Source organism: Mercenaria mercenaria, chromosome 16 (assembly GCF_021730395.1).
Source record: "Mercenaria mercenaria strain notata chromosome 16, MADL_Memer_1, whole genome shotgun sequence".
Classification (NCBI taxonomy): domain Eukaryota; kingdom Metazoa; phylum Mollusca; class Bivalvia; order Venerida; family Veneridae; genus Mercenaria; species Mercenaria mercenaria.
The window spans coordinates 34,189,834-34,215,871 of NC_069376.1; the positions used below are offsets into that span (position 1 = coordinate 34,189,834).

The following is a 26,038-nucleotide window of genomic DNA, read 5'->3' on the forward strand; positions in this document are numbered from 1 at the left end:
AAGTGGAAACTCTACGTGTCGCCAAACACGACAAATGAAAATGCTGCAGGCTCCGTTTGACTTTGCCTGTACACGGACGCTACTAGAAATGTATGCTACAGTACATGCCCTCTAGTACTAGGTTGAGCAGAACTCAACTTTTGCACATGTTACAAGTACCAAAAAATGATTTAGAGACATCCACCGATGCGTTAAAAATCATTCTGCTAAAATACTTAACTTTAAAAGTAACACTTTCATTAACAAAATTAAAACTGATTAAATATGAAGAAAATCTGACAAACTGAAGAAAGAAGGCACTATAGACAAAACAACATTCGTATGTGGTACGGACCTGCAAAGAAACATCATCTGTATTTGTTTTAATTTTAGTTCTTCATCTTGTAGACACGGTATAAGTGATGACTCTTTTCGGCTATTTCATTTTATAATTTTGTTGAGTTTAACGTCAAACCGACACAACATTAGTTCATATGTGATTTTTCTGTCTTTACATGGTGAATACCCTAGGTCACCCTCCGAGCATTATTTCAGCCACGGACAGGCACCAGGATAGAACCACCAACCTTTCGCAAGCCAGCTGGATGTCCAATCATTGAATTTTTTAACGTGACAACTAACAAATAAAATATTCATGAGTCCTAATCATTCCATATAGACAATTGAAAGATACATATAAACGTTAGATAAAGCAGCTTTGTATATTTTTATTTCATAGAAAATAAATACACGTATATTTTAATGTCTTCTTTTTCATTTTGTTTATTTAACAGCATATCGGATACTTCTGTGGCTAAATGGTCAAGGGCGCTGACTTATAATCACCTGCTCCTCAATGCCGTTTTTTTCGAAAACATGTAGAATTCTTTCATGTAAGGAAGCCAATCCAGCTGGCTTTAAGCCCCGATCTCACTGTCACGGTTTGGTCTCCCGGTTTATCCCGGTTCAGTGATCCGGGATAAACCGTGTTCAACCTTGTTGAATCTGCGTACAACCTTGACGATTCCGTGAACGTCTGGGAAAATCCTTGATGAACCTTGTCAAACAGGCAAACGGCCCCGGTTGTTTTAAAATGTTTAATACAACCGGGAATCACCGGGAACAACGGCTAAAACCGGCATATTCCGTGCAATATCGGCGCAATGCCGGCAGTTTCCGGGGCAACACCGGATATCCACCGTGTGTCTACCGTGATATTCCGTAGTAATCCGGGGTCACTGGCAATAACTATATACACGGTAGAGCTGCGACGAACTACGGTTCTGGGACGGCATAGCGCATGCGAAGCACGGTATGGCTCCGTCTTGTACCGGTGAGGTTAGGGAAAGTTACGGTAAGCCTAGGTTTATTCACCGATTAACTGCCAGTTATATCCGGAAAATGCCGGCAAACCTCCGGTTAAGTCCGGTAGAACCCTGTTTCACAACGGACTGTCCGGGTTTAACCAGGTGTGTGCCGGGTGATTCCGGTCACACCACCATGGCAGAAGGTGAGGTCACGGATCTACGACGGTAACAGACAATGAAGCTGCGGTGACATGAAGTAATAATTATGGTGATATAGTATATAAAAACATAAACAATCCTAGTTTGAATCAGTGTAGTTAGAATGTTTGTTAAGAACACCCGAAAATGAATTTCTATAGTATATCAATAACTAGAACAGATACAGGCTCAATCGGATGTATTATCAGTTACACCTTGTTCATCTGTAAGACGTAAGGGTGCTGTTCTTGGCTTCTTTTTCTTCTGGTTTTGTCTCGGAGATTGTGGGGAGTGATTCAAAGGCGATTAACTATGAACTTGATTTGGGGAGGGAGGTTTTTGCCTTCCAGCAGAGTCTTCGTCCGTTTGGCTCTATGTTTGCCTCTCAGTAGAGTCGTCTTCAAATTGGCTTCCCCCTGGTGGCAATTTTCTGGCAGGTTTCTTGGTCTTCGGCATGATGTTTCGCTTCTAGTGACTACTAGATATCTGATTGGGATCCGACGTGCGTCCTGTTTTATATGCTACCGAGTAAGTACCGGCAGACGCCGGTGTGTCACCGGATCACAGCCGGACTGTGACGGAATGCTACCGGCGGTCATCGGGACACTACCGGCTACGACTCGGGTCACTCGGGGTTACACCGGGATCAATCGGGTTCACGCCGGACAGTCACCGTGCATATCCGGTTTCAGACCGGGACTAAACCGGGGTCAAAGTGTAGATTCTGCTTCATTAGCGGGGGTTTACCGGGACACCATCGGGAATATGAGATCCAACTTACATTTTTGCAAAAAAATGTCACGGTTCATCCAGGTATACCGGCTAATGTTTACCGGGAGGAACCGGGGCCGTCACCGGGAATGTGAGATCGGGGCTTAATTAACAGAAGTTCGCCGGTTCTACCAAGGTGCCCGCTCGTGCCTTAATGCTCAAAGAGGTACCGTCGTCAAAAGCTATCCGGAAATTCACTTTATCACCTATATCTGCGTGAGTGCGACATTAAACACCCCTTTCCCCTCCCCATAAAAAGATGTAAAATAAGCAATAGCTAGATATATATCGGGGGCTGAATGGAAAACTGTTGTATCTTTTTCATTTAATTCTGATATGAGTTACAACAGCTTTTCTTTCAACCCCCGATATGCTTACCTTCTTCTATGGTTGTCACTGGTATTGTTGTTGCAACGTGATCTTCTTCCTCCAGCAACTTTTTACACTGCTCTGGTTTATACAATAACAAATCTGATATGTAGGAAGGGCCAGTAAAATAAACAAGAACATCTTGTCATGTTTTACTGTAATACGGTACTTTTTATGTGGCGGGATATTCGAGCCTTTACATTTGGACCAGTTATTGGTCAATAAAACTTATGGCCCTGCAACATGATTTTTATTTCCTCTGGAAAGTGAAAAAGGAGTTTCCGAGTAAAATTGAAATGTAGTTACAATGTCATTATAGTAAAAGGTCGTGGCTGCTACAGATTCAACGGAAGGAAAGAAAATTGAATAGGTCTCTTTGTACAATAATTTTTAACATCGGCTTTCCTGACAAAGTTAACTTTCATGCATGATGGACATGATTGAGACTCAGCCGCTTGAATCTGTCCTCAAGTGTTAACAATCCAAGTTTATGACGATCTGAACAAGCAAGATATGACCTAGCAGGTACATTTAGTATGAATCTGACTACATGTACGTTGTTCTGAATAACCTGGAGATTGAATCTCAAAGTGTTGACAAAACTATAATTGTAGACAAACTGTACATATGGAATATTTACAAATTTTCATGGGGTAGGTCACTTGCAGACATTACAATAGGAATATGTTGCGATATATTTAGAAGTTAATTGTATTGTTTTACTGTGTCTTTACTCCGTTATAAATATGTGTTCGATTTTATTAACAGACACTTTCTCCTGAAGAAGTAATCGATATTGGAATGTCAATTAACAAATAACCAAATTTTAGCATTTTACATAACTAAAAAATCTGTATATGTTTTACTTTCTATGCTTTGCTATATATTCATTAAAGCTATATTGCTTGACATATACATACTCTGGATTTTCGTTCGTTGTCTTGGCACCAGGAATATTTTCACGAGCAAGGCGACGATCAAAGCTGGGCCGAACGTCAGAATTAACGTGCCGTACAGTGGAATCTTGTTAAAATGCAACACTGGAAATATACAATATGAGACTTATCTGTATGAAATTGTATAAATCACTAGAAATATACAAAACAAAATATTATTTATTTTCTCTCTCTCCCTCTCTCTCTCTCTCTCTCTCTGAGAGTCAACTGGACCTTTAGGATACAATACATTTATAGAGATAGTGAACATTAAGGGATATGATTAAAGTCAGACCAGATGACTATCCGCTATAATATATACATTAAACCTAACCAAAATAACTAACACACTAACACAAGTTGCGACAAGCATCGTGAATACAGATTGACGAATTCATATCGTGCTTTTTTGCTGTTCCATCAAATGCCACATTAGTTTGTAAATTTCGCTTTATCGATGCCTTCTGATCAAAACAGGTGGACCTACGGCTTATATGATAAAGCGAAATTTTCAAACTAATGTGGCATTTGATGGAACTGCAAAAAAAGCACGATATGAATTCGTCAATCTGTATTCATACCATTTTCTCACATAGCAGTAGTTTAGTAACAGGGAAATCATGAAAAGAATGTTTCCGCGTACGTGTCACGATAATTGTTTGGGGAACAATTTTGATTTGGATACATGTATTGTGTTTACGTCCCTTGCAAAATACGAGCGCCTACTGGTTTTCAAGTACTAACTTTTAAGTTAGGTTAAAATGTGGTTACCAAGCTGCGACCGTGCGTTTTCGAGTTGATATTAACCTGGAGCCATATGGTAATAAAATGTATAAACTCTTGAGTTTTGAATCAATTAAACTTTACTTTCATTGGCTTGAATTAGAATGAATAAGTTGTAAGTTTGCGACTAATTTTGGTTAGTTTTGATCAATATGGAACTTTTTCAATATAGCAATTTTGAAATTGACGACATATTTCAAAGTGCAATGTTTTGAGATGATGTCATGAAATTAAAGAAAAAAGTTCACATTTTAACATTCTGATTATCAATTTGGATAAAGCATAATCTAATTGTAGTGCACGTAAATTTTAAAAAAAGAATTTAATGAAATATAAAACTACAGTACCAGCTTTTATTAAGCCACATATGTGATTTTCACAGCTGTATAACAGCAAATAAAGACTGTCTCACGTTTTCACTTCTATCAATTTGTAAAGCATAGAGATGGATTCAGCATTGGATGTCATCTTAAAGATAAAAAAATCAGACAAATTGATGTATCTTACACAAGATTCTGATCAGTTATGAAAAAAAGTTATGAGGTTAGTATCATAACTTTTAGAACACCCCTCGTACAACGAAAAATGCAAGAACACAAACGCCCCTTCAGAAGCATGAAAAAAGTGAGAGAAAAAAACATTCAGACAATGTAGACGATGCAAACAAATATACATGACACAAGGTGGCATTACCTTAGAACGGTCAGTGACACAAACATCACTAGGGCATTTGATCCGTTAAATAGTGCATCACACTAATATCTAAGTATTTTATTAGATACACAAAGCGAAAGCATAACTTACATTCCGATCCCTTGTAGAACACAGAAAATAGATTGACAGCTAGAGTGAATGCGTAAAATATTGGCAACAGTCTCAGACCATATTCCAATGGTTTTTCCTGGAAGAAAATGTATATGATACGCTAAATATATAGCCTTCTTTATTCTAAAATAAGCCCAAATGAATGTTATTCACATGTGGAAATTTTCAATGTTTTAATTATATATTTTCTTAACGAAACTAAACACAAAAGTCGTAGTAATATTTTATGCAAGAAAAATAGTTTCAGAAATACACAGTGCGAAACTACCTTAAAACGGTATTGTGTGTTGATGAATAGTTCATGAGATACAAATGCTACCAAAGTCTCAATAATATAACTGCCAACTGAAGAAATTGCAAACAAATTAAGGAAACCACTGTTCAAAAAATACAGAATTTCAATCTGCTACTGGACTCTACAATTTCAGTGTTGTTGTTGTTGTTTTTTTGTTTTGTTTTTATTGTGTTTAGCGTGACACCGACAAGTAGTTCATAAGAAGATCACAGGTGCGCTTCAGGCAAAATCTAAGGTACGGGCGGGTACCTTGATAGGACCACTGACCTTTGTAAGCCAGCAAGCCAGCTGGATAGCTTCCTCAAATGAAAAATTTCTACACGCTAAGCGAGATATCGAACCCACAGCGGCGTGGGGAAGTGGTTCAAAGCCAACGACCTGAACCACTTGACCAAAATGGCCCTGCCATATCAGTGTCATTCGGTTAACAAGTGTTCGTGTACATTTGCGCTAACTATTACTTGGGTGCTACTAGTATTTGTGAAAGGAATATCGAATTAATAAAGACTGAAACAAAATTACCTTAGACAGTATAAGTATGTCGATAAATTTGAACAGAAGCGATGACACAATGCCGGACATTAAAGGGGAGATAAACCAGGATGCGGCTGAAAAAAATGAATTAAATAAAAAGTAAATTATGGTGGCATATTTCTGCATACGATAATCATAAAGTTTTCATGAAAAGTTTATGAACATTCGCGAAAAAAAACAATACTTTTTGCGAAAAATTGAACAAATTTTCGTGAAAGTAGGAGGAAGTTTTCGTGAAAATTTTATCTGGTTAACGAGACAATTTGTCAAAGTAGTGCCCTGAACTGCATAAAGACAACCCAATAGTCCCCTCTACGGAATGAAGTGTGTTATATTCACCTCAATCCGCGACCACCACCCCTAAGAGTGTCTTGAACTTATAGATATTTAATTATAACATTCAGATGGGTTTCAAAATCAACGTATTTTTTAACTCCCTTTATTATTTCTGTTCATTCCGTATCTGTTATCGTATGCAGTAGTTGGCACTATCGTGAATTTTTTCCACTTAGAACAAGAGATTCTTTTCGTGAAAAGTTTGTAAATTTTCACGAAAACTGTACGAATTTTCGCGAAAACTATCTGCTTAAATGAATGCAGAAATATGCCACCATAGTAAATAAATATTTTTTCACCTAACCATATTAATATTATCCAATATAAAGCGAAAGATTCATTTTAGTTGATACCGGGTAAACTGTCCATTAACTTGACCTCCCTGCGCCAAACGTTTGTAACAAACTCAAGACGGACGAAACAGATTCTACACAGTGCCTCCTATCGAAAACCTCACTTTTCTAAATTGCGCAATCATTTTGAATGTCAAAACAAAATAAAAATGTAACAAAGGTTAGAAATTCTCGTTCTTGTATAAGGTTTGACCTTCAAAAACTGCAACCAAGGAAGGCAATATATGCTATGTAAAATACGTCTATATGTGTTGTCGGCTGTCTTACTTATATTCTATACAGCCAGAAGCAACTCCCATAATTCTGTGCGACTCTGATTGGAGACAATATATGCTTAGTACCAAACATCTATACGTCTTCTATTGTCTGTCTTACCTATCATGGCCAGTTTAACCCAGCCTATACCCTTGACGCCATTTACAACCATGGAGAAGCCGAGAGTGGCTCCCACAATACTGTGCGTCCCTGAGACCGGAAGTCCAAAAAGTGTTGCAACCATCAACCAAATGCACGAACCTGAAAATATCCGGGTACGAAAGGCTACGAATTAAAATCTACTTCTAAATCAACACTCATTTTTATATCTCATAATGCCAGAGTAGTTATATGGTTAGGTCATTATATGTTGCTTACATAGCTTTTTGTCTTGTGTATTGCCCTTGCTACAACAATAATACTTTTTATGCAGCAAAAGGTATCATGCATATTTAAAATAATCTTTCTTTATCGTATCGTTCAAAATATAAGACATTTTACAGTAAAGTTTCACATGATTAGAGATTATTCCACCACGGAAAAATTCCTACAAATCATTAAATATAGTCGCCGGCTTCTGCAATATGGGTATAAAATTTATGATCGCGAAGTTATTTAACGGACTGAGAAACTCCTTAGATATAAACAAGTCCCACAGACCTGTGAGAGCCGCCACATTTCCCGCCATAAATACGTCCTCAGTTCCATTTGTATATAGTTCAGGGGAAATAATCCCCTTTCGGATAGTATTCGACACCTTTGCCCCTGAAATAGATTATGCCACCAATTTCATTGTCCTTTAGTAGCCAAGTAAAATCGGAGTAAAGAAAGACGTACAAATAAAAATTGTGAAATAAAAACTTTTAGTGTGCTAGTTTCAATTCAATTACATCCGTAAATGTATAAATTGTTCCTAACAAACCCATCCTTTTCCTACATAAAATGAATACACTTCCAATGGCTATTCACACTTGGACACTATTAATACCTTTAATCGAAAGGTCCTAATCAGATCAACTACAATTCATTATTACACTTGAAAAAGAAAATTGAAATTCAGTACACGTGTAATCAGTTTTCTATATAAGTCAGTTGTCTGTTCAAGGACAGTTTAGAAGGAATTTGTTCAATATACGCTTATAACAAACTGTAGCGTAGCCGCTCCTTAAGTCATCTGGATAAATAACTCAATACACTGTTTTTCGTTTCTATCTATTTTATTTTCTGTCACCAATTGTATAACTTCAGACTGACAGAGCTAACAAAATTCCATCTAGCACAAAATAAGCCTTTAAGCATTTCATAATTCTCTGTCTCCGTCTTCAGTCCTTCTCGGGCTGTGCACAGCGCCACCGAGCCACCACGTGGTTGCTGTGTGAGCGGGCGTCCCCTTTCAGCTAAGTCCGACAATACACATTTTGTCTCCATATTTATACAGATTGGTCAAATACATCATTTACATAAGCAAAATTAATGACTTCTGGTACAAACCGAAAGTAATAAACGATAAAAATATTTCTCGTAAAATATAAATTGTCACTCAAGTTACACCCAATGTCCATCATTTTACTGCAATATAACACTTATATGACCTGACTAATAACTTTAGATGCATTTTATGTGCACTTCGTGAGAAAAACAACATGTTTTTCTATAGTGACGCATTTATTAATTAACCTAGATCTTAACCTGTTTAGTCTCGCCTTTTTGTAAGAAAAGTGTTTCTAACTTATGAAAAGATATAAGGAGAGTGTGTTTTCTTTCAACAAAAAGAAATTATATCAATTCTTTACATCTCCCATGGAAACAAAGATTTTAAGTTCATTTTAAATGAAGTTAAATTCTTAGCCAGTTAAATTGCTTACTAATGTTACCTTATGTGCCGTTCTTAGTCCCATCCTTTAGTTGAAAGGAATATTCATTGACCTATGTAAATAGGAAGTGTTTTATAAAGAAACTGTACTCATTTCTTTACACCTCCCCTAAAACAAAGATTTTAAGTTAATTTTTGATACTCGTAAATGAAAAATCTTAAAATCCTAACTGATAAAATCGCCGAACGATTTGAATTTAAAAAAAAAAACTCAGAAAGGCAAAAAAAAACAACATAAATACATAAAATAATAGTACGTTGCTCGAATTGGCAAGACAAGTGACGTTGACTGAAACTTACGTTACCCACTGATTTTAATTATTTGACCTCAAAGTGTCTTACCTGTCGTATTGTCATTACTAATTATATAAGCTTATGTTTGTTAATATCCAACATAAATATAGCTTCGAAACCCTAAACATTGATTAAAACACAATACTTATGCAACACATGCGAAACATAAACAAAATGATCAACAACAGGTAAAAGAAAAACTATTTCATAGTATCGGATATTCAACTGATCTGATATTGTAAATATAATGGTGTTATACATTGTCCTATAAATCACTGTAATACTATCGGAGAAAATGAAAATGAAATTTACTGTCCTAACCACTTCTGTAAATGCTCTGCAAATCGTTGATGTATCGCACCTCCCTTTTTTAAAAGAATTTACGTTTAGTTCAGCCTATGTCCTCTGTGTGACTGGACTGTCATGGCTGTAGCATTTACCTGTTAACCTCAGACAACTATTCGGGAAATTACACCACCTAGACATCCAATATTTCTACCATTTCCGATGAAAGTTAAACAAATAATTCTTTAAATTTACAGTATGTCCGTTTGTTCATAATACTCCTAAATCTTTTATTACATTGAATTTCTTCTTTTTTCCGTAACGTACCTATATTATTCAATAACTAACAGTAATGATTGTACATATACTCCCCCTTCTTATAATTATTATCTTATTGTGCAGCACCTTAACATAACATTACTTCAGTTACATAAAGGAGGTATCAGTGAGACGGAAGTCTGGCTGTCAGCAAAATTACCAGACTCCTTTCCCCATATTGAGGAATCGGTACGTTTGGGCGTGTTTTACGTTCCCAACGACCCACGCTTTTAAGCGGCTTAACACTGCTTACTGATTTATCTTATCAAGGCTTATCGCTTCCCATGCGATTAATAGCATATTCCGTATGCTCCCGAGACGTTACGTACGTCAAAAATGGTAATTTCAACCATATGATCTGTAAAGCGTTCCACTACGCTTGTATGTTATACCATAAACACATTATAAATGACTACATTAAAACAACTTTATACATTTAGCCTTACTCCATGTTCAAAAGAAATATACCCATTACCCATGATAACTACATATATACATACATAATAAAGATTACATGTTTCTAGGAGTAGGCTGTTTCAAATAGTTAGCTTGCTGCACAATAACTTTGTATTTTATTACAATAAACATTTCCGTCTGTCTGCTGAATAATGTGCCACACTCTAAACTTATGCGACACATTAATTAGAAAACGACTTTTTGTATTTTATGATAATAAACATTTCTGTCTGTCTGCTGAATAATGTGCCACACTCTAAACTTATGCGACACATTAATTAGAAAACGACTTTTTGTATTTTATGACAATAAACATTTCTGACTGTCTGCTGAATAATGTGCCACACTCTAAACTTATGCGACACATTAATTAGAAAACGACTTTTATGTTATTTACTCCTCTGCGAAAATATACATCATTCATTCATATTTTTATTGATTAACATTGAAGGTGCATACAAGTCAAAACTGTTTTGTTAATTACCCCGACATAGTTGACGGATAACGTAATTGATATTATGATATTTATGCACTGACGCAAATACTTCATAAAAATTGTTTAAAATTTATCATTCCTGGTATATCTTTCTCTTTTGGTTTTAAATTTCTCGCCGAATACTTATTTTATTCACACTGAATTTAAGTTACTTGAATATAAATACCTTAATGAATTACAAAAATTTGAGATTTTTTATAAAAAAAAATATCAAAATTAAACCTTAACATGTCAACAATATTCCAGTTTACTTCTCTTTGAACTTATAATTTCTATAAATAAGTCTACCTGTTCCCGAATAGCCACATTGGTTTAACAGACAATATTTGAACAGTCACTAACCTTTTTAGATTTATACATTTTGTTGTTTCTCTGCCATTGATATATGTTTTAATTTTGAAATTCGTCCAGAAAAAAAATCGTTTTGATAACAGTTAAATAGCTTTTGGTTCTCGACGTTCCTTGTGCAGGATTTGTTCCATTTCTCATCTTTGAATATGTTGCCTGTGTTGCTTGGGTATTATAATACATTGTTTTTGTCCCAGCGATCTGAGTAGCCGATTTGATTCCGTGCATTTAGTTGTGTGTCCAAAACAATTTCCCAAGATATTTTTGATCCATCGCAGTATCATCTTATTTACCCGTGATCTAAATAATACTTGTAGTGTTTTACTTCTTGTTGTGTTTCCGCTACGATTTCCAAAACAAAAATGTTATGTCCATTATACTGCTATCGTAGTTGGTGATCAAAGAAGACTTTGTATTGTAGTACTTCTTGTTGTGTTCCCGGGACGATTTCCAAAATATGTTTGGTCCATTTTACTGCTATCGTATTGCTGGTGATCAATGTTGCCTCTTGTAGTGTAGTACTTCTTGTTGTGTTTCCGCGACAACGTTTCCGTGTTTGTTCGATCCTTGGTCGTACGGCGCCAAATCAACAGTGTAGCGTAGCCGCTCCTTAAGTCATCTGGATAAATAACTCAATACACTGTTTTTCGTTTCTATCTATTTTATTTTCCGTCACCAATTGTATAACTTCAGACTGACAGAGCTAACAAAATTCCATCTAGCACAAAATAAGCCTTTAAGCATTACATAATTCTCTGTCTCCGTCTTCAGTCCTTCTCGGGCTGTGCACAGCGCAAGGCCTTAACCATGGCCGGCTTCCGAGCCACCACGTGGTAGCTGTGTGAGCGGGTGTCCCCTTTCAGCTAAGTCCGACAATACACATTTTGTCTCCATATTTATACAGATTGGTCAAATACATCATTTACATAAGCAAAATTAATGAATTCTGGTACAAACCGAAAATAATAAACAATAAAAATATTTCTCGTAAAATATAGATAAATTGTCACTCAAGTTACACCCAATGTCCATCATTTTACTGCAATATAACACTTATTTGACCTGACTAATAACTTTAGATACATTTTATGTGCACTTCGTGAGAAAAACAACATGTTTTTCTATAGTGACGCATTTATTAATTAACCTAGATCTTAACCTGTTTAGTCTCGCCTTTTTGTAAGAAAAGTGTTTCTAACTTATGAAAAGATATAAGGAGAGTGTGTTTTATTTCAACAAAAAGAAATTATATCAATTTCTTTACAAAACTCTGGGTACAACAAACACATTCTGCTGGTCCCCATGAGTTAATATAAATGGCGTTTACAGTATTGAGCTCTTCAAAGCTTGAACATCTGTACGATAGAATTTGTAATATAATATTCCTTGAGGAAAATCCATTAAATAGACGAAGTCATGAATAAAATTTCAAGTCTACAGGAGGCGCAAGTTAACAAAATTAGTTGCATGGTATTAGCTGAAAATATTTAGAGAATTGTATGACCTCTCAATGGGTTGGGCCTGTAAAATAAATCATTCTCAGACTCATTAAGCAAGGAAACCTGAGAATGAAATTAAAGGACAAAAAGAGGTTTAACAGACGGCATTGAATAATGCTTTCAGGCTAGTCTAATGATAAACTCACGAATGGAACCAATTTCATTGCCAAAGACATCAAGGTGTCGTTTAATCCACAGATTGACATGCATTGAATGAAACAGTTCTGAAGCGTTCAAAAAGCATAAGCCAGAGCGTGAAGAGTCTCATGATCTGAGAACTGTACATACAAACACAAATATCACCTTGTTTCTGTACGAAAGTGTTGCAAAGTCAAGAGCGGAGATCACACAGTTGGTCTAGCAACATATTTAAGCCCACTGTTGTGCTATACATTCAAACAGACCTGTTAAACGTAATAACACATATTCATTGCAGGTAGCCAAATTATCTAAGTATGTTAACACATCTCATCCACACCAAAGAGAAAAGCCAGTTGCTTTTAAGACATGCTTCATACGCTGCAAGGAAGGTCAGCATAGACCAAATCAAGAGTAAGATAAGAGGTGCTATTTCTTTTCTGATAACGGATAAAACGAGGATTGACAAGAGGAAGGCGTGAAATGCAAAATAAAACACCAAGAGACTGGGAAAGATATGATACGGAAAGATAATATGATAAAAGGAAAGTCTTGGACATCCGTTTGTTTTTGACATAAGATAACGTATCATTCCAAGACAGCATAGAGAATGGTTAGTTGAAATTACTAAAACAAATACAAACGGAAAGCGAAGTCGCCTATACCATGCCCTCAATTGCTGGCACAAGGCAGGTTAGAGAGTTCCAGAATGTGAGTTAGCAGTAACCAAGATAGATCTGATATCATAGAACTGAATGTTAATTTAACAGCCTTATATGATTGAAAAGGGATTATTCCTGCTACAAAGATGCATGACAATATCCTGTATTACGCAAAAAAATGAGTCCACTGTTTTGAAGACCTTGGTCTCTCATTTGATCATTGGAAATACTAAATGGACTTCAGACGGGTCAGATACTAACTGAAAAGGTCGTGATGAAAAAGTCCCTCCGTCCTGCGAAGCTATTGTCACTATGGTGGAGGTAATGAGGTATGAAACTGTAGAAGGTTTCCAATGTTAAGCATACGTTTTATCAGTTATAAACAACAACGAGAACCAACAAGAAGTTAGAAGATTTAAATATAAGTAATTTTTAACATGTCCATTTTAAGGAAGTTTTGAATAAAGTGTATATGATACTGAGATATGATTAAATGAGTAAAAATAAGTATTAGGTATTGGTTAAAAGGCAAGAAGACTGTTGCTTTTCTCCATCATTTCAACAACGTTGCAACGGTTTACTTCCCCTTGTGCACAAAACTTTCGGTTATTTTTAAGATACCTTACAAAAGATCATATGTCAATAAGTTTATACTAAAATGGTCACTTCCACAGTATCCATAGTTTATTATTTCTAAAAAAGAGAAAATTATTTCACCTCAAATGTGTGAAGGAGCCGCTTTAAGGTTAACGAAATGGAACATTGTTTTTACAGTGCTACATCTTTAAAATATAACATGAAACATTAAAACATGCAAATTTTGACATATCTACGCTTTGTAACATGATATACATGACAAAGGCTGAACATCCATACACGGCACAGTTAGAAATCAGGTTACTTCATCGAAAGACTAAACTTTTAGGGTCAGTATTTGGGTTACAAAATGAAAAAGACATAGTCTGCCTCTGAGGTTAAATCCAAAAGTTGATGATACTGTTCATGCACCTCAAATATTTGTGTGAGTATTCTTGTACAACGTTAAGTCCATGAGATTGTCCCAAAGTTTACTACGATAATATTTGTTAGCAGTATATGTAAACTGCTTTTATTGGTACATTTCTAAACATTTTAGACAGAATTTATACCATTTTAGATATAATTAAATTCAAAGTCTAACACAAACAGAATAAAAATTTAGGAATTTTTAGAAGAAAAAATCCCTACACTAGAAAATCTTTTTAGAAACTCTTTTTAGCAAAACCCATAAGAAAGGTAGGAAATTCCATAAAGGGTCACTTGAAAGCCTGTCAGTGAAATGTTACATAGTTGTCGGTTTGTCTAAAAAACAGTCCAATCAGAATATCTAATCTGAAGCTTTTATAAAAGTCCTTTACCGTGTCAGCCATACTTACGACCTCAGCTGTATTTTGCCAGCTAGAATTTCATAATGTTATTTATTCTATGAATTAATCACGTTTCTCCTTGTTTTAAACGTTTGACATTTTGACGTGCCCCTGAGGACACGCTACTTTATTATGTTTTCAATTTTAAATAAGAAACACTTACCCACTAAAATAGCTCCAAGAATCTCAAAAATTGTTCCAAGAATACAGGCCTGTCGTATAGTTAAAACTTTGGCCCCGACGGACGTCCCGAATGCGTTGGCCACATCGTTTGCACCGAGGCCAAAAGCAAGGACGAATGCTATGATAAAACCAAGAATAACCAACCAGAGCCACGTGTCATCGTACAGTACCATCCTTTAGCAGCCGACAATAGGATTAAAATCTGAAAAAAAAAGAACCACTGCCATCAGATGTATCGATGGAGCAGGGTCGACTCTGAAAAAAGAATTAAAGATTCACAGGATTTATTTAAGAAGTAATACAGATTTTCTATCTCAGTTAGTGATTTGTCGCTGAATAAGTCATTGTTTGGGGTTCAGATGCGCCGCCCGAGTGATATAATAATACGCATCTGAATGTCACAAACAATGATTTTATTCAAGAGCAAATCACTAAATGAGATATATTATTTCGATTCTAATACGTTACCAAGGACTTTTAAAGTACATCATTTATTACGGCATTCATTAAATATTTGCCCGCTTTCAATCGGTTTCTTTTCCAGCGCGCCGCTATGCTGTTTGACGCTATGACGTAATACAGTGTAACTTCCGAAAACCGGACCTTCTGAAAACCGGAAACCTTTGAAAATCGCACGAAACTCAAGGTCCTGTTTTTCCTGTTCTTATTTCTATATACTTTTAACTTCTGAAAACCGGAACTTCCGAATTCTGAAAACAGGACGATTTTTGAAGCACTGTTTATATTTTAACACTAAAATTAACTTCCGAAAACTGAACAGCAAAATATTTGCTGGATTGAAAGTGTCACCTGATAATCCGAAAACGCTGTCAACATGTTCTTTTGTTTGCTATTAGCGGCGCGCGTTTATTTTGACACGCTATATAATCACAATGATCATTTGATGCAAAAGTAAGAAAGTCATTAGCGACTGTTTTAATTAGTATTCAATTTATGAAAACGTGATGAATTAAATATCTTACGTGTTAAAAGCTTTCTTAATGCTTGAACGAAAAAAAATAGATGTTTTAAACGATATAGTTACATTGACTATGCATCATCAACAAAAATAATTAAAATTTAATGTTGACGAACTCGGGACTCCAAAGAGGGTATAATGTAAGTAGAAAATGTTTGCGTTAATGCTGTTATTAAAGTTATGTTGTTTTTTTTATATTTGTTATTTATGTATTTATTATCCTTAATGTTTGTAATTAATTAATTAATTTATTTATTTATTTCTTTATATGAAATTGTAAAATTAAAAAGGATAATAATCTCCTTCATCCTATGTGAAAGAAAATATAATTCTTGTGCACCACGTCCACTTTGCCTACAAACTTTCAAACGTCTGCATTCCGGAATCTTCCAAAAGCCGAACTTTTAGGCTGGTCCGGAGGTCGTTCGGTTTTCGGAAGTTACACTGTAGTTGTGACGCCAGAACAGTGACTTGTTGTATAATAATTCACTGTTTTCAGCCTTCTTTGTTTAATAGGAAAATGAATCGGATCGTGTTAGAATGTTAAATACAATTTGCCAAAACAGTGACATGTGTCGTTGTATATTGTCTTCCTATTGTAGCCAAGCAGTGTGGTTGAATCGTCATAAAACCTATATGAGCCGTGCCATGAGAAAACCAGCATAGTGGGTATGCGACCTGCATGGATCAGGATCCATGCTGTTCGCTAATGGTTTCTCTCATTGCAATAGGCTTTGAAAGCGAACAGCATGGATCCTGACCAGACTGCGCGGATGCGCAGGCTGGTCTGGATCCATGCTGGTCGCAAACCCACTATGTTGGTTTTCTCATGGCACGGCTCATATAGCAAATCGTTTTATAACACTGACGATCCAGAATTAAGTAACATTCTCTAATAGTGAAGATGCAACGAAGGGTGTGCAGAATATATACCACTGGGTTGTGAAAGCCTGTAATCGTTTTATTGCATTATCTTTTTGACGATGAGTAACGGGTTTGAGTCTGCCGAAAAATATTTTATTCTTTCAAACCATCTGTTTTATTGAGTCGGTTACATTTACGTAATACAATGATTTCACTAAGTAAAAAAATAAAAGCAACGGGATTAAGAATTGAAACAGTTAGAACATTATAGAAACATGTTTAAAATTACTAGTATATTTTCAGTATATCATGCTGTGCTCATTTGATCTCATAACAAAAACACGCCATTCCTCAGATGGTTATCAAGTTGTGAACACGTGATATATGAGCAAATGATTTATCCAAAGTTTTCCACTATTAAAGTAGTAACAACATATCTAATTACAAAACGCACACAAATAACCAACTAAGCAATCTTTATTAAGTCAATTCTTACCCCGTTTACAGACACTGTGATATTAGCATGGCGTGATATTGTGGCATGATGGGTGTACGATTACGTAAATGTATCTAAATGAACATCAAAACAAGTACTAGTCACCTCGGTCCTTTAGACTTTGGGATGAGTATGAAAGCACGCTTTAATACGATGTACGATAATATACTTAACATAGGGAGCGCTAAACGAAAACTCATCATTTCACACCCTCCTGGATAAGTTTAGACTGGCTCTAAGACTATGATATACTGTAAAAGTCTACTTTCTCGCGAGGCTTTTATTTTCGTAAATTTTGGCGATTGAACCTTTTCGCGAATTTATCTGTCTCGCTTAATTTCTTTAATAATATTGGCGGAGAAGGTCAATATCGCGAATCGCGAATTCAAAAGCTCGCGAAAAAAAATCGGAAATCGGAAAATCGCGAAGAAAACAACCCGCGAAATATAAGAATTTTAGAGTATATATTTTTTATTTTTATCTTTAAAGTTGTGAATAAAGCCAATATATATCACAGGTCGAATATCATATTGGAATCAGTCCTCTGAGACTCTGGAATTTGTCATAAAATTCACAAAAGTCTGTTCTGTGACAGATTCTTTATAATCAGTCTAGTGGCTTGTCTGTCATCAGTTTAACTTCTAAGATATCGTGATGGTTTTTTTTTTCTCGGCGGGGTTGAAAAGAAGGGAAAAACACGAATCATGCACCACAATAATACACAGAGAGAGTCGGACCAAACCCCTTCTGTTTTTTATTTATTTATTATTTATTTTTATTTTATTTTATTTTATTTTATTTTATTTTATTTTATTTTATTTTATTTCTTTCTTTCTTTCTTTATTTATTTATTCTTTTTTTTTCTGATGAAACGGACTAAACACCTTCCGCAATTTGATCAGAATATCTCCCCTCCTATTGCAATATAAAGGTGGATAAAACCACTTCCGCTGAAATTTCAGTTAGAAAAAAACAAACTCAGGCAGAAACCCATCCATTGTGTGATGGAAATTTTTGTGAAACATTAAATCAAATGTCATTTATTTTCAGTCAAAAAAAATGTTAACTACTTATTGCTCTTTTTATGTTATGTTTTAACACCAAAATCACTAAGTTAAATCGGTAAAACAAATGGATATTCCCCGAAATATGATAAGTGGGTATATAAAGCACAAAAGCGAAATTCATCAAAAAAAAGGCGTGTTGTATATTTTTTCTCCGATTTGAATGGCATTTGTCATGAATTCTTAGGGGTAAATCATTGTTATTTATTTTCACATTTAATCGTTGTTTGCCTTCTGTAAAGATAAATGAACGCTCAGCCAATAATTCAAAGTATTTTTCTGCGGGTATAGCCTTTCCAAAATGACAAACTAGTGCGTCAATACGCCAAATGCTGTATTTGTCGTATCGGCACGCTGATTTCTCGTTTTGGCATGTTGGCATGTTGTAACGTTTGGAGGGCGCAATCACGTCAGAACGACAAATAGCGCGCCAATACGAATAAAGGTATAGGTCACAATAAGCTAAATAGTTTTCCCTATATATTCTATATAAAACTGACCTTTTTTAAAGAGCTACCAAACATAGGTAGACACATTTCAGAGAACAAATCCTTACCTCATTTTAAAGAGTTATGATAAAACTGATATAAAATGAAGAGAAAAGTAGGGGTCATATATCTTCTAAGAGAGATTTCTCTGGTCACATTTGCTTACTGTAAACTGACATCAAAATCACACTGCTGTGACCTGAAAGTACTACTCATACTAAAATTGAGCTTCACTTCACCAAATACAACCTGCTCTCCCATTTTTCCTACCAAAATGTCAAAAATACATCCACAATGAAGTTTAAACAGAAACTAGCTTCAATTTAGACCTCTGTTGCCATGCCAAGTGAAGAGTTAGTGTTCAAATACCTGGCAGCCATTACGCGACTAGACCAGATGGCTCCCACGCTGGTTCCTTTAGTTTAGTTAGGCCTATAATAGTACTTAATAGGTAATCAAGAGGCACTTTCGGGCAAGTCGGATAATGGCGGAAAGGAAAAAAGTCCTCATTTTTTCCCACTTAAAGTGTCACTTTCATGTAAGACAATTCTTGTTTTTATTTCATTGATGTTGTGAACAAATTATTAATATTTTCAAATATGAATTTGGGTCTAATACATCTTTAATTAAATATTGCTATGTATTTATCAAATCATCCATTCAGATTAATATTTTCAAATATGAATTTGGGTCTAATACATCTTTAATTAAATATTGCTATGTATTTATCAAATCATCCATTCAGAGATCCGGCGACCTGAATTATTTAATACACAACCCGGATCACATTTTAGGGCAATCCGGACAAAGTTTCAGGAATGTCTGCACCACATACATTAATGAAACGCTATTTCAATGTTTTAGAATGATTATATGTATTTATCACATGTTTGACGTCGTGCGAGTGTAATAAAGCCATTAAATAAAAATGATAATACATTAGTGTAATAAAGCTTTGACGTCGACGTCGTTTATAGTATAGGAAACGTCGGTCAAATTAACTTGTTTCTTTAGTAAAATAAGGTAGAAATTTTGATGTCCCGACTGGAAAGGCTAACATGTGATAAAAAGAATATTACATTTGTGACTTTCCACATTGAATTTATTAAACTCGTTGAATAAAATTGATAAAATGCTCGGCAGAGCCTCGTATTTTATCATTTTATTCAACTCGTTTAATAATTTCAATATGAAAAGACACTCATGTAATATCCTCTATTTATTACGCAAAATGGTCCACATTTTGAGCGAATGTCAGTCCCTACATTTCAGAGCCTTGGTTAATTTTCCATTCGGCGGGGAGGGGTGTATGACTGTCTTGCTTGTTTCATCACAATCGGTCGACACAGTTTTGAGTTTTGTTACTACATATTAAAGCAATTTATAGCCGTGCTGCTTTAACTTTGGCTATTTTAATTTATGTTTAGGCATGATCTGACCTGCAATAGCTATTAGTTTCCTATCCAAGGCGCTGAGAAAAGACGTTATATTAACTAACTGTCTCATTTTCATATGGAATGCGTGAGAAATTTCTGTCATCGTCACTATCCGTAGTATGACCTGAATTGTGTTTTCATTTGAGCATGCATAAAATCTTAATTTGATTTTGGCTTTCACTTAAAAATGATGTATAATACCATACTGCCAAGTGGTTGAGGTGGATGACTCCTCGGCTCTGTAGATGAGGGCTTTGTAAGGCTCGAATTGCCATGTGATAAAGGCAGCCATTGGTAGTTCGATCAAAGTGCCCGACCATGTCTGAAGTAATACCAGGCGGGACACATGTGGTTTTCTTACACAATTAAAAGCTGGGAAATAGCCCTATGACCTTTTTCATGTCGATGTGAATACAATACCAATAAAACAATTAGAAAAGAAACGAATGAAATTATATAAAATATCGTTAAATATGAAATAGATAGACATCGTTGAACAAATCGCTTTGAAACTGTACGTTCGCAATTGGCGTAAAAAGAGCTGAATATCTTAAATGTGATACCCGGTACGTGATACGTTAGTTGAGAAATATCAAAATAAGCTTAACAAACGTTAGTAAATAAATGTAAAATAACATGTTATCGTCGAAATCGTAATTTACTGCTTTCAGATTGTTACTGTTGCTTTTCGCGCCTTATCGGCATTCTTTCGCATCACTATATCAACACAAAAACAAACAAACTTATTTGCAAAATCACCTTACACTATACATTTGACTAATTATCAACCAAAATGCACACACACAAATCACGCGAGCGCAAAACATGACAAAGTACAAATTTTAATACATTTATATATGTCTTAAAGGCGTACGCTAGAATTCCCTGTATATGAGATGGGCGAAAATTTTCCCAATAACAAAATTTCTTCAAACTTTGGATATTGAAGGACAATCATCTAAGAAACAAAAAAAATGCAATAAAAACCATAGGTCACTGGTATCGAAAAAGAGTTATCTGCCCTTGAAAACGGCATTTTATTGGGAAAATTTTCGCAACAAATTCTAGCATACGTCCTTAAATGTGGAGAAGCAGCTAGATATGAGATATAAAAACAAATCACAGTACATTATATAATTATCATTTCTTACGTTGACAGCTTTTTGAATCTTCTACAAAATTCAACAGATTTTTAGTTGAGTTTATATAGTTATACCTTGCTAAGGAAGGCCATTAAGTATTTGGAAAATATGTTTCGCGTATATTGGAGTACTTTGGGCAAATTAACAGAAAATGGTATTCTCTTTCTACTGCATACATTCTATAAAATTCACATATTCTATTTTGTCCCACAGTTCCATGGTAAAGAACAGTTTGAATTGCTAAATTGATGAATTGATCTCTTACTCTTCGTGAGAAAATGGGAAAATAGCTGACCTCTCTGATAAAGTTATGTGCCAAATACCACTGAATACTAAATCAGTTTCTTAACAAACTGGGCCCAATTTTTATCATCGACGCCATCACATTGAGTAGTAAATACCTTGTACATAACAGAGTCAGGGTTACATTAAATTTATTTTTTCCGGCCGCAGACCGGTATTGATTTCACCCTTACTTCCTGTTTATATCTGGAGTCATTTAACAGCTGATTAAAACTGTACATTTTGATTTGCGGATTAAAAATTCCACAGGTTTCCGAATGGAACAGATAATGTTTTCTTAAGGGGTGTGCAGGTGCTCTGAGCTGTATTGTTAGACAGTATAATCCGTTGCAAGACTCCTGTGGAAATATCTTACGTCATGTACCTGAATCCCCTCGGTAGTGACACTGCCGAACTTTGCCACTCTGATACGGAGTGATCTCCCGTAAACAATTTTAAGTCAACTCGCCCCCACACCACCCCAGTCAACTCGTGCCCATTTTGGTCATTTCGTATCCCTTGACGATTTCAAAAATTGTCATTTCGCGCCCCCCCCCCACACACACACTTTTCGGCCCCTCATTTTTAGTCTTATTTTTTGTCGAAGTTTCCTAGGTTATAACGAATATAATTATGATGTAAAATATGTGTTCTGTAAAATATATTCTACAAAAACAAATTACATTTAAAAATTACATTTTGTTTTGCTTTATAAATATCCAGTCAAATGTAAAAGTGCAAAGTACATGTACATTTCGTAGCTTAATAACCAGGATGTTTGAAATTCAAACCTATTTTGATAAGGGTGAATTCGGATTTTTTTAAAGATATTGTTTTACATATCACTATCGAGGGAGTGGTGGGGGCATAATTATGTTGAAATTAAGAAATGTCGGACAAAATTTAAGCCAAAAAAAAAAAAAATAATAAAAGAAGCAAATATTACAAAGGCAAAAGCAATTAATATTATAAAGATGGTGATTTTGTTGTTTCGTTTTGTGTTGTTTTACTGTTTAATCATCAGTTTGAATGTGTGTCGCGCTGCTGACAGGCAAAAGGCAAGTAACGATGCTAAAGTAGTATCAAGTCTCTTCACGTATTCTACTCTAACTTTAAGACTCATAACAATGCCTTTGCTTAAAGGTCCATAATGCTTAAAAAAATTATCTTAAAACAAATTAAATTAAAACAAATGTAACACAGCTTTTCAAATACATGTTTTGCGTCAAAAATGTGCTTCCGTGGTGTAATCGAAAGGTCCCTAATAAATAGATCCTAATTTTTCCATTTTTTTCGCGCATTTGCGCGTAAATCGGGGACTAAATGGGCATTATTTCACTCGTGGAATGAATTTTACATAAAATAGAACACTTTTCATGCTAATATTCGCATGTTTTCGAGTTGTTTACATGAAAACGAAAGTAGGGTGTTTATTCTGCGGACCACTTTCTGAAATGCGGCAATATGAGGGTACCTGACTTCAGTTGACTTGCATTTCACTGCATACTATTCAATACCCCTCTTTCTTTTCGTTTTCTTGAATCAAATGTATGGATATCTTGTAAAAATAGGTATACGACGGAGTGAAAATTTAGAAACTGTAACAAAATTGTTCTATAGTAGCTGAATTTTAATATATGAAACAAAGAACAATTTCTTTTATTGGTATATAGCCTTCAGCAATTTTCAGACCTTTGACAAATGTAAATGAAATAATTATCTGAAATAGGATTTAACAAGAAATTGATGTATTTTATGTTCATAACGGAAAATTTGGCAGCCATATTTTAAACAAAACCATTATGAGCCTTTAAAAGTGGACTGCTTTATTTTTCGTTTTGAACATGAAATATATTAACTTCTTTTGAAATCCTGTTTCCGATAATTGTTTTCTCTAATACTTGTTAAAGGTTTGAATACTGAAGAACACAGTTTTATTGAGAATATTGCATTTTATTATCTCCCTTTATAGCTCTACAGTGAAAGTCCATGGGAATTAAAAATAATCCTTATATAACCATGTAATTATGTGTAATATCTATTTGAACAGCTTCTTCATCCGTCTGCTTTTAACTGAAAATTTAAAACCTTATATAACTTTAACTGAAAGCTATTTGTAGATGCCATATATTTAAATATTTAAGTGCGACTTACCGGTGAAAAGTTTTGATTACTGACTGGCAAGTCATTCAATGAGTATACAATAACATGCCATCAGAAATTAATCTTCAGTTTTATTTTCGACTTATTAGCCTAGTAAACATGTGTTGAGTACCAACCGGAAATACAACACAAACTATGGACCGGCGATTTATATTGATCTGCATTGACGAATTCATTGATTTGTTTGTTTTTGGTTTAACGTCATTTTCAACAGTATTTCAGTTACGAATTCATTTCATTGTACGAGTTTATAAAGGTTAAATTTCCCCCCTTTTAAAAGGGCGTTTTGACTTATGAGACACACACTTGTACAAATATGCATCCTGAATCCTTTCATTTAATGTCGAACATAACGCAGGAAGGCAACTGGGAAAACCAACCCAACAACCTCACGTTACGGTGATGTGCGCCTTAACGTCCAAAAGGAATTAATACATTCACATGTAATTATCTCGTTTATACAAATGATTAAAGACCCACTACAACTTAGTGACCTAATTTTTCCTCTCGCATGAACTTCTTAAAATTTCATTCTGATAAAATTGGTAAAATACAGCTTTGCTACAAGAGGACAGGTGGACAATTTCGGCTCTTTCTGCATTAGATGTTGCGTACGTTGTTGGCGAACATCGGAAATTTTTCAGTGTCGTTCACTTCAATGTTTCATGAAATTCGTTTTAGAAATACGATTGTTTACCTTCTTATATCACAAGAAAGGCAAAACAATCTCCCTGTTAGTAAATATGATCGCATTTACGTTTAACAATTAGTAAAAATTTAATTCGACATAGAATCATAGAAAACAACACTAAAACGTCATGTAAGATGTAACAGAATTCACCAATGCGCATTATTTAACGGCTTGGTAAATTCATAAAATTATTTTTTTTCCGTCAAATAAGAAGACTCGGTGACGTGACGTTAACTATATTTGACGTCATTGCCGTCATTTGCTGTTCAATACTTCCTGTAACAAACGGGAAGCAAAAGACAGATCCAACTTAAAACGTAAGATTTAATGTCTTCCCCCGACAGGATTTGTTAAAATTTCTGTATTTTCTTTAACTATTGTATGCTTTCTATAATATCTATTTTGATAAAAAGTACATAAATTCTACTTTTGAATTAGTAAGTTTTTGTCGTATATTGACTTTGATAATGGCGTTTAATATATGTATACTTTAATCTAGCCGCGATGTCGCACGTGTCCAAAAATGCAAAAAATAAAATTACGAAGTTGTTACGTGCCGAAATATTTAAAGAAATATGTATTTGTTTACAAAACAGCGACTACAGTCTGAAAGTACATAAAATTGTCTGCAAATTGATATGCATAAGTCTTGCGTTGAATATGAATTAAATATAACACATGAAAATTGGAAAATCTAGCCGAGATGTCACAGCCGTGAAATTAATGTAACATCGACGTTACGTTTGAAAACTAAATAATGTATATGTATTACAATTGTATCTGAACACCGCAAAATAATTCACTGTCTGATAAATAATTATATTGAATAAATATTATATAGTACATCTATATCAAATATTTCCTTAAATATCAAAACGACATGATTTATGAAAACGGTAGTCCAACCACCCCAAGTAATCCCTTTAACGTCTAAACGGCTAAAAACGACGATAACGTCAGTTACGCTAATGTACGCCAACAATGAGCGTAACGTCATTAGTGTGTTTTTCCCAACTTCATCTACAAACTTCAATATGGTTTAAAAAACATAGATAAATAACTATTGTACACCATACAAACAATTTATTTATATTTTTGTTGGGTTTAACGTCGTACCGACACAATTATAGGTCATATGGCGACTTTCCAGCTTTGATGGTGGAGGAAGACTCTCCATGCATTATTTCATCACGAGCGGGCACCTGGGTAGAACCAGCGAACTTCCATAAGCCAGCTTCCTCACATGAAGAATTCAACGCCCCGAGTGAGGCTCGATCCCACATCGATGAGAGGCAAGTGATTTGAAGTCAACGACCTTAACCACTCGGTCACGGAGGCCCCATCCGTACAAACAAAGCCGTGGTCTTAACTCGACTCAATAAATCAAATAATGTGCATACTGCTAATATACATTTAACACATTATCCTGGCCTTATATATGTCACAATCAATTTGTAAAGTAGACTTTTGTATTTCTCAGAGTTTTTCATGCAAATCATGTATAATTACCATCATGGAAATAAAACATAATACAG

The 26,038-nt window shown here is 35.0% G+C and overlaps 1 protein-coding gene across 4 annotated transcripts in view; it reads right to left on the minus strand.

Moving 5' to 3' along the window:
• Window positions 1-26,038, minus strand: part of LOC123540978 (sodium-dependent phosphate transporter 1-A-like) — a 33,340-nt gene that overhangs the window by 5,982 nt on the left and 1,320 nt on the right. For 2 of the 4 annotated variants that reach the window (XM_045326321.2, XM_045326319.2), the window contains exons 2-8: window positions 14,879-15,100; window positions 7,601-7,705; window positions 7,061-7,201; window positions 5,985-6,070; window positions 5,147-5,243; window positions 3,545-3,664; window positions 2,634-2,705 (exon numbers count right to left, since the gene is read on the minus strand). In XM_045326321.2, the coding sequence (XP_045182256.2) occupies window positions 2,634-2,705; window positions 3,545-3,664; window positions 5,147-5,243; window positions 5,985-6,070; window positions 7,061-7,201; window positions 7,601-7,705; window positions 14,879-15,071 (814 nt within the window). In that variant the 5' untranslated portion in view covers window positions 15,072-15,100. Of the gene's footprint in view, window positions 1-2,633; window positions 2,706-3,544; window positions 3,665-5,146; window positions 5,244-5,984; window positions 6,071-7,060; window positions 7,202-7,600; window positions 7,706-14,878; window positions 15,154-15,366; window positions 15,391-26,038 lie in introns of those variants that run through there. The other 2 variants (XM_053526676.1, XM_045326320.2) reach the window with 2 other exon arrangements.